General features: G+C 41.5%; 2 protein-coding genes across 3 annotated transcripts; one reads left to right on the top strand and one right to left on the bottom strand.

Moving 5' to 3' along the window:
* Nucleotides 1-288: 288 nt before the first annotated feature.
* TMED6 (transmembrane p24 trafficking protein 6) lies at nucleotides 289-5,259 on the top strand (the record flags this gene model as incomplete). Its single annotated transcript, XM_081120137.1, has 4 exons — nucleotides 289-581; nucleotides 1,819-1,945; nucleotides 3,199-3,350; nucleotides 5,026-5,259. The coding sequence occupies exons 1-4, from the start codon at nucleotides 369-371 to the stop codon at nucleotides 5,257-5,259; spliced, it is 726 nt and encodes a 241-aa protein (XP_080976263.1). The 5' UTR covers nucleotides 289-368.
* NIP7 (nucleolar pre-rRNA processing protein NIP7) lies at nucleotides 944-8,371 on the bottom strand. Of its 2 annotated transcripts, XM_081120133.1 has the most exons (5): nucleotides 8,228-8,371; nucleotides 8,020-8,106; nucleotides 7,778-7,916; nucleotides 7,139-7,279; nucleotides 945-6,933 (listed from the first exon to the last, which is right to left on the bottom strand). In XM_081120133.1, exons 1-5 carry the CDS (start codon nucleotides 8,281-8,283, stop codon nucleotides 6,814-6,816), a joined length of 543 nt encoding a protein of 180 aa, XP_080976259.1. In that variant the 5' UTR covers nucleotides 8,284-8,371; the 3' UTR covers nucleotides 945-6,813. The 2 variants fall into 2 exon arrangements, with proteins under 2 accessions (XP_080976260.1, XP_080976259.1); XM_081120134.1 differs by lacking the exon at nucleotides 7,139-7,279 and having other exon boundaries at nucleotides 944-6,933; nucleotides 8,228-8,327.
* Between the last annotated feature and the right edge of the window lie 116 nt (nucleotides 8,372-8,487).

Here is an 8,487-nt window from a genome sequence, read left to right as displayed (position 1 = left end):
ATATGAGTAAGAAAAATGTCCCCAGCCAACTTCTGTCTGTATATTCAGATGGCTGTAAATAAACAATATCCCCAAGAAGGAAGAACTAAAAAATGACAACCAATAGGAAGAATGGAAGTACCTCTTCTGAAGCATTCTATCTAGCGCCCATGAAGCAGGTTTGGTAAGCCCCTGAGTATTTCAGGTGAAAGCGAAAACTTCCTGTAAGGAAGCATGGGGTATCACGCCGGTCTATTATGGAATACCTGTATGGCCCTGAAACGCCCGTGAGAGTCATGCAGTTAATGATTACCCCAGCAGCTGTCGAAACTGCTTGGTTCCACTGGGCTGCAGGCAGCTCACCTGCAGAGGAGTCTCCAGGAACCAGCATGTTCCCTTTGTTTGTTGGGGCTGGACTAGTGGTTCTGAACCTAGTGACCCCTGCCAGGAGCCAGAAAACAGAACCCCTTAGTGGCTCTGGGGACCAGCCACTCTTCCGGGAAGCAGATCGCTATGACTTTGCCATCATGATTCCTCCAGGAGGGATAGAATGCTTTTGGCAATTTGCCCACCAGGCTGGATACTTCTATTTCAGTTATGAGGTAGGTAACTGGGCTCCTCTGGCCATACAGGGCACTTGATTTTTGTTTCCTTTTGTAAAGTGGGTCAAGTTCTAGAGTAACACGAGGTTCTGGCTGTCTTTGTATGCTGTGATTCTCCATCTGTTAATGAAATGGGCTTGCAGTTAGATGGAAACTCCTGATGGATGAATAATCACTAACATATGGCTTGCTTGGCTTCTCAAATTGGGGGCAATGGAAGTGTGTGCAAAGCCATGGGACAAACGGGGTGCCTTTTCCTGGAGAAACAATCATCATGTTTACTTGGATTTGGAGATGAGAAGGAAGAGAAGTACATTTTTAAAATATTAAAATAATACAGATATGGAAAGTCACCCGAACAGAGACAGACCCAGAGATTTCAAAGACACTTCAGTTGATTGGGTTGGGAGAGCATTTACTCTCTTGCTTTGGGGGTAATTCTGGCAAACTGGAGAATCACTGGCTCAAGTTTCTCTATTCGGCCAGTCCTGTTTGTAGGAAGGTAAATGTTTTCAAGTTGCCTGTTCGCAGGCGAGGTACGTTCATCCATCCTGCCATCTTACAGCAAAGGTCCAAGGATGGTCTGCTCAATAGTGAAGTTAGAGGCTGTTCATTTCATTTGTTCTTCATCTTAGAAACCTGTTAACTTTCTAATCTTTGTTTACATAGTAATAGGTTATGTATATTGACTTCACTATAACTTAAAACTTATTTTAAATGAACTTATCAGAGCCTTATCTCTAAATTGTGACAGAAGAGTAGCTATATTCAGCTCACTGTAGCCTGGCCTTACCAAGACCCAGCTGGGCAATAAGCGCCTATTAAGTGCCTTATTTGCTGTCAAGCATGAAGTAAGCCCGTGTGTGCAAGAACACCAGGGAGCTCAAAACCAAGCTAGTTCAGTCAAGAACTCTACAACCAGAATCTTACACATCAACCGATACACACTTGCTTTAGGGTCTGTGACATGTCGTCCTTACATGGGTACTATCAGCATTTGGGGCAGTTCTTTGTCCTGCAGTACTGTTTCTAACATGGCAGGATGTTCAGCTTTGCTGTCCCTCCCCACCCCACCTCACCCCAGGCTGACACCATTGTTTTCTCAACCCAGATTCCCAGAAGGGGCTGTGTAGTACCATCTCTGACTGAGAACCACATGGGAAGTCAATCTTACCACTTACCTAGCTTCTTGGTGATGTACCAGGGGCTTTTCTCCCTCTTTAATGTGTCTTGGCAGGTTCAGCGGACACTGGGAATGTCACATGACCGGCATATTGCTGCCACTGCACATACCCCACAAGGCTTTCTCATAGAAACCTCTCAGAATGTTCGGGGCCAGATTAACTTCGCTACCCATGAGACAGGTCTGGGTTTTTTGGTTTTTTTGTGTGTTTGTTTTTTGTTTTTTTTTAATCACCACAGCTATTATAATAATGTTTCTTTTAAATTAGGAAAATGAGGAAGTATTGAAATTAAGAACCTAAGATGTAAAAACCCTGGTTTTTTCACACACGGATGGTGAAACAGTAGGAAAGAAATTTAGCCTAGAACACCAACAACCAGTTTTCCTGGAGACTGCCTGCCAAAGTCTACGTGGCAGTCAACTGGCAGTGTGGGGGAAGCCTCCAGGTGACTAATTACAACTGCAGTGTCCAGAAGCTCAATTTTACCTCATCTCCAACTGACCAGAATATGGGATAGTGACCAAAACAGACCCATTTAAGATACAGAATTCCAATACATTTATTATAGGATGATATCTCTTTCCAGTCACCAGAATACTTAAGCCAGTTACCAAAAAGCAGACTCAGAACAAGAGGAAACACACGGCCACGAAAAATATCCATGTTTCCCAACAAAGCATTTCTCCGGTCACCAGAAAATTCCATAGCCAGATCGAACCTGTCCCCACCCGGGACAGCGCCACTCAGCAGCACTCTCTACCAGTCAGGTGTACAAAAAAAGATTTTTCTCAACAGGAGCATAAGATGATCCTTCATTATGTAGCACAGGATACTCAGCATTATAGGACAGTTAGCATCTTTGGCCCCTACATGCCAGTAGTACCTTCCAATGATTTCGACAAATACACTGTCATGCCTTTCTAATCCCGCTCCTCCCCCACTCCCTCACAAGGGGAGAGAACCCCAGCCAAGAACCAGCACCAGTACATGTCCAAAACCAGCAGTCCCTGTACAGACCACCTTGCAGTTAGTTACACCTGCAGGATAGTTTCATTCACAGCACATCAATTTTTGCCTAGTTTAAGTTCAAGATACCTCCAGCTCTTAATTTCAACTCAATTTGAGAAATTCCTTAATAAGAGATAATAGGTTGAAAAAGAGGGAGGAAACATTGTTTTCTTTTCAGTATACAACTAGTTAGTAATATTTGGCAAAACAATTATTATAAATAATATTTGGTAAAATAAGTTTCATGTAAGATGGGTGTCTTTCTTTCAAAGATCAGAAATTGGATCTTTGTACTTGCTAAGTAAAAAAAAGGTGCTAATGTAGTATACTGACCACTGGAGAACAGACATCTTCAAACTTAGAGAGTGAAAGATAAACAAAGGGTGGGAGACCAAGACTTGGTAATGATCTAAGGATTCCTACAGGTTTTTATCAACTTTGTCTAAAAAATCAGCAAAATCACTTTGGTTCTGTGCAAGTGTACCTCAACTTTGGAGTCTTTTATGAAGGGCCTGAGATGGACCACAAACAGAAGAATGAAAGAAAACAAATGAATGATACTCTGGATGCAATTGAGGTAATTGTTTTGTGGGAGAGAAACATCTGTGGAAACTGATTTTAAATTTGGAGAAAAGATTAAAAATATGGGAGTAATATCATTTGAGCTGAGCACTCATTTGGGTAGAAACCAAACAGGCAAAGGGATTTGAAGCCTTTAGTTTTTATGACTTGGAGCTCTTGAAATTCCTCATTTGTTTTATACCAGGGACTAGCAAACTATGGCTCATAGGCCAAAGCTGGTCCACTGCCTGTTTTAATTTATATATAATTCACCATTTTAGAATGTACAATTGAGTGGTTTTTAGCATATTCCCAAGGTCCTGCAGCAATCACCAGCATCTGATTCTATAAGTTTCATCACCCTCAAAAGAAACTCCATACCCATTAGTCACTATCCATTCCCCATGCCTCCCAGCTCTAAGCACTCACTCATTTGTCTACTTTTTGTCTCTATAAATTTGCCTATTCTGTATATTTCATGTGAGTAAAATCATACAATGTGGCCTTTTATCTCTGGCTTCTTTCATTTAGTGTTTTCAAAGCTCATGCACATTGTAGCACGTATTAGCATCTCATTCCTTTTTATGGCTGAATAATATTCCACTGTATGAATGTACATTATTTACCCAACCATCAACCGACAGACATTTGGGTTATTTCTGGTTTTTGGCTATCGTGAATAATGATATGAACATTTGTATACAAGTTTTTGTGTTTTCATTTCTGTGTATATAGAAGTAGTGTACTCTGCTGGATCATATAGTGACTTTGGTTAACTGTAAGAAATGCTGTTTTCCATACCGGCTAAACCATTTTACACTCCCACCAGCAGTGAATGAGGGTTGCAGTTTCTCCACATCCTCACCAACATGCTGTCTTATTAGCCACCCCAGTGGGTGTGAAATGGTATCTTCTGATTTTGAATTGTCTCCCTAATGATACTGAGCATCTTTTCATGTGCTTTTTGACTATTGGTATATCTCCTTTGGATAAATGTCTATTTAAATCCTTTGCCCACTTTAAAATTGGGTTGTCTTTTTGTTTTTTGAGCTTTAAGAGTTTAATATATTCTGGATATAAGTTCCTTATCAGATAAATGACTTACAGGTATTTTCTCCCATTCTGTGGGATGCCTTTGCACTTTCATGGTAGTCATCTCGATGCACTGAAGTCCACTGCCTACTTTTGTAAATGAAGTTTTACTGGGACACAGCCATGCTCAGTTGACAATTACATATTGTCTATGGCTGTTTTGTGCTACAATGGCAGAGTTCAGTAGTTGTAAAAGACTGTAGGACTGCAAAGCCTAAAATACTTACTATACTATCTGGCTCTGTAAGTTTGCAGGCCCTTGTCTTCTATCATGTACAAGAGCTGAAGATACTACCTAGGAAAATGATGTGTTGAGTGCGTATCTAAACCTAGAGATGCCTGGAAGAGTTCTCTAATTTCAAAATTGAAGTTTTTCACTAAAAAAAAAAAAAAAAAAAAATTAACCTTAAGTCCAGGCCATTTCTTCATATACAGCAAAATTACCATTTATCAACAACTACAATAGTTAACTTACTACTTATCACAAAATCATGTTACTCAACTTCCAAATAACTTAGGTTAGTACTGGTGAGCACCCAGGGGAAGCTAGAAGGGAGGCAGGGAGGAGCCCTTTCCTTATCTCATTGTCTGTCCAACAGGAAAGTACACGAAAGGTACAGAAAAATATCTTTCACATGTGGCGTTACTACAACTTTGCCCGCATGAGGAAAATGGCTGACTTTTTCCTTCTCCAATCAAACTATAACTATGTGAACTGGTGGTCGATGGCCCAAAGCCTTGTTATAGTTCTTTCTGGGATCCTGCAACTGCATTTCTTGAAGCGTCTCTTCAATGTCCCAACGACTACAGACACAAAGAAGCCAAAATGCTAAGCTAAAATAACTACAGTGCCCTGGCGCCGCCTCTGGGCAGAAGCTTGTCAAAGCTTTGGTTAAATCAATTTTGTAAAGTTATTGGGGGAAAAATCTATTTCTCCTCTTAGAAAGTTTTAGTCTATTGCCCTCATCTACAGAGGCAAAATGGCAATAAAAGAGTAAAAATGTGTAAGTTTTGACATTTGCTATTTCTAAAGTATGCACTAAATGCTACCATCAAAATACTGTTCATCATATAGTGGTCCTTTAACCTATTTAGAGTCCATTTAGAGGTTAACAGAGAACCTTGGAAGGGCGAAGAGTTGAAAAAAATAGGACAAAAACATATAAAACCCAGTTTTTATATGGGTTTTATATGTTGCATACAAAATCAGGAGTTGGTAGAATGCTTTTTTGGTAGTTAAAAAGGGTTTTATTTTTAGAGATGTCACCTTTGGAATCTAAAATAAATAGTATATTCATTAGAGACACTGTTTTTCAATACAGATAGTTTTAAAAATACTTCTCTGAAATGTTTTTCATTAAAAAATTTTTTTAATAATTCTAAAAATGATTTTGAGAAGCATGGGGGAGAATGAAGGAGGAAAATTATTTCTGGGTCTCTGATTAGTGCTTTTTGTCCAGTCAAGTAAAGTAAGTAAAGGTTCATAAGGAAAATGTTTTAGGAAACAAAGGTGATGAAAATAACATTCAACCTGAGATCCTACCATCCAGGGGAAAGAAAGACTAAGAAAACAGCTTAGAAAAACAAAAATAATATAATCAAATTATGCATATTAGATCCTACTCTTAGTAGCAGACACACTCAGTATATGCAACCTAAAAATAGTTCTTACCATTTATTCCATACCTGTCATTTGCCAGGCATTGTGCTAGCTGCTTTACAATCACGATCTCTAATTCCAAAAACCATTCTCAGGTAGATGTTCAAAGCTGCTTTTTGAAACAGAAGAAAATGAAGCACACTAAAGCTTAATGACTCATGACTCATCTAAAGCATCATAGAGCTGGCAGGTATAAAAACTAGGGTTAGAATCCAAGTTTTCTTCCAAACCACACAGCACCTACCATAAGGAAAATTAGCAGAATAAATTGCTTTTAATATTTTATCCAAATTTCATTTGTAAAATCCTAGACATGGCCTACTATTCTCATACTGCAATATCTATCTTTCATAGTATTAATAAATAAAAAAACCTGTTGTGTTCTTATGAGTTTGAAAACAGTGTTATCACAGATAACAATAAGCTATTCTTGTCAATTCCAATGATTTAGAACCTTTCCCTGAAAATAAGAAGCCCTCTAATTGAAATATAAAACACAACATTCTATTTAGTAACAAACACAAACATCCGAAATGCCATTTTTGACCCATTTCTGCTTAATAAGAATCCAGCCTGCATTTGTCCATAGCTGAGAGAATATTAAACTAAGAAGTCCCTGGAGAGGTCAAAGTGTTGACAAAATTCAACATGATGGTGGAGCCTACACAGACACAGGAAACAAAGCTAGGCCCTTCCACACAACCATAAGTCTTTGCGATGATTTCTTTTAAGTCAGTGTCTCTTCATGTCGCACATATTCCCCAATGTCTGCCTGATGAAATACCACAATCGCCATGGGGTCTACTTTCCTGCAGTCTTGTGTAGACTTTGCTGCCACCCCAAAACCCTGGGATTCAAAAGAAGAAACAGTGATTCACTCAAATCATTCAATAAGCACACACCGAAGGCTGGAAATAACAAAGAAAGTACAGTTCTTTGAGAAACTCAAATGGTGCTCAGGATTTAATCTCTCCAGCCCACAGACTGAAAATACATCGTTCTTGAAAATAAAAAGATCCTTAACTTTTCTAACAGCTACTATCTGTACTCACCAAAGGGATGTCTGCCATGGAGTACACCACTACTCCCTGGTACTGAGAAGTATTTTCAGTGATTCGACCCAGTCCAGATTTTAACACATGGTTCCCATACAGGAAGGACTGCTCTGCTCCTGGCTTTATCCATACTTTGTACTATAAAAAAAGAGAATCAAATCCAAGAAACATAAAAATGCTAACACTTATATCCCTGCAGATAAGCTAGCTGCTGGATCTATTAGTTTCTTCAAAGATGCATGTTTCCTTCAAAGTGTTCACCCCCTAAACAGAACTGCCAGGTTCTTTCCTCCACTCTACAGGCCAATTCTCCCATGGACAGTTAAACAGCTCTTTTTCTGGACACACTATGCTCCTCATCAGTCACCTATTTGCTTTTCGATCTTCAGCTGGGTTTGCACAGGCTTTTCTACTTTGCTGGAGATAATTACAACCAGTATTCACAGCACTGCTGCTCCAGAGCCCTAACCATACCCAAAGAGCAAGAGGTACAAGCACCTCCACGTGCTAGCACTGATTCCAAGCACTGTCAGCGGCTCCGTGGCAGAGAAGCTGCCCAATTATCCGCGTTCTCAGGTGGCCCTCATCCCTGACTTCCTCCATCCCCAGCGGCCGACTGGAAACCACCCCACAAACCTTGGCATAAGGTGCGAGGTAATCCAGAGCTGTGATGTGCAACCGGAATTTATGGGTCTTAGTGAATTTCCCAAAGCAGGTCCCCAGCGACACCAGCTTGTCACCGGAGACGTTGGCAGCCAACTTCATGATCTTTTCACTAAAAGGGTAAGGAAGAAAGAGGTGTCATAAAAGGGGAAGGCAAAACAAGGGTCATATAAGGTTGCTGGTGGGACGCAGGCCCCCACCCGGGCCCTCCTCACCTCACGTAGTACACCCGGTCGTTGTGCAGCCTGAAACAGTAGGTGCCGTCGGGCCTGTCGACCAGCAGCTGAAGGTTCTCCCCGATGCTGTAGGCAACAGGAGGACTGGAGGCCGCGTCCCAGTGGACCGGTCCGGGCCCTGCGCGCCACTCCACCCCCGCCCTTCCCACCGTACACACCCTCCCTCTCCTGGCCCGCGTGCCCTTACTATTTTGCTATCTTCTCAAACATGACACGGGTCTCCTCTTCAGTCAAAGGCCGCATTTTCCCGCTGCTGGAACACCGGATCCTCGTGCCTCAGCCGCCGGAAGCGGAAGTCAGCCGCCAGCCTCTCCTTAGCAACCCCAAAGCCCACCTCTCTAGCCGCTTTCCATTGGTTCCCCACACCAGCGCCCCCCAGCCTCGAGGACTGTCGGGGAGAGTGCGCCGTGAGCGAAAGCGCAACCGTGTCGCTTCCGCTCCCAGCGT

Source organism: Miniopterus schreibersii (assembly GCF_964146895.1).
Source record: "Miniopterus schreibersii genome assembly, chromosome: 18".
NCBI classification, from domain to species: domain Eukaryota; kingdom Metazoa; phylum Chordata; class Mammalia; order Chiroptera; family Miniopteridae; genus Miniopterus; species Miniopterus schreibersii.
The sequence above is the reverse complement of the archived record's forward strand: the minus strand, read 5'-3'. Positions and strand labels throughout refer to the sequence as shown.

Bases quoted from the DNA above. Each gene is read 5' to 3' on its own strand.
- NIP7 (XM_081120133.1), bottom strand. From the start codon at position 8,283: ATGCGGCCTTTGACTGAAGAGGAGACCCGTGTCATGTTTGAGAAGATA. The intron at 8,107-8,227 runs GTAAGGGCACGC...TGTTGCCTACAG, and splicing joins TTTGAGAAGATAGCAAAATA to CATCGGGGAGAACCTTCAGC. The intron at 6,934-7,138 runs GTGAGTACAGAT...TTTGAATCCCAG, and splicing joins CCATGGCAGACATCCCTTTG to GGTTTTGGGGTGGCAGCAAA.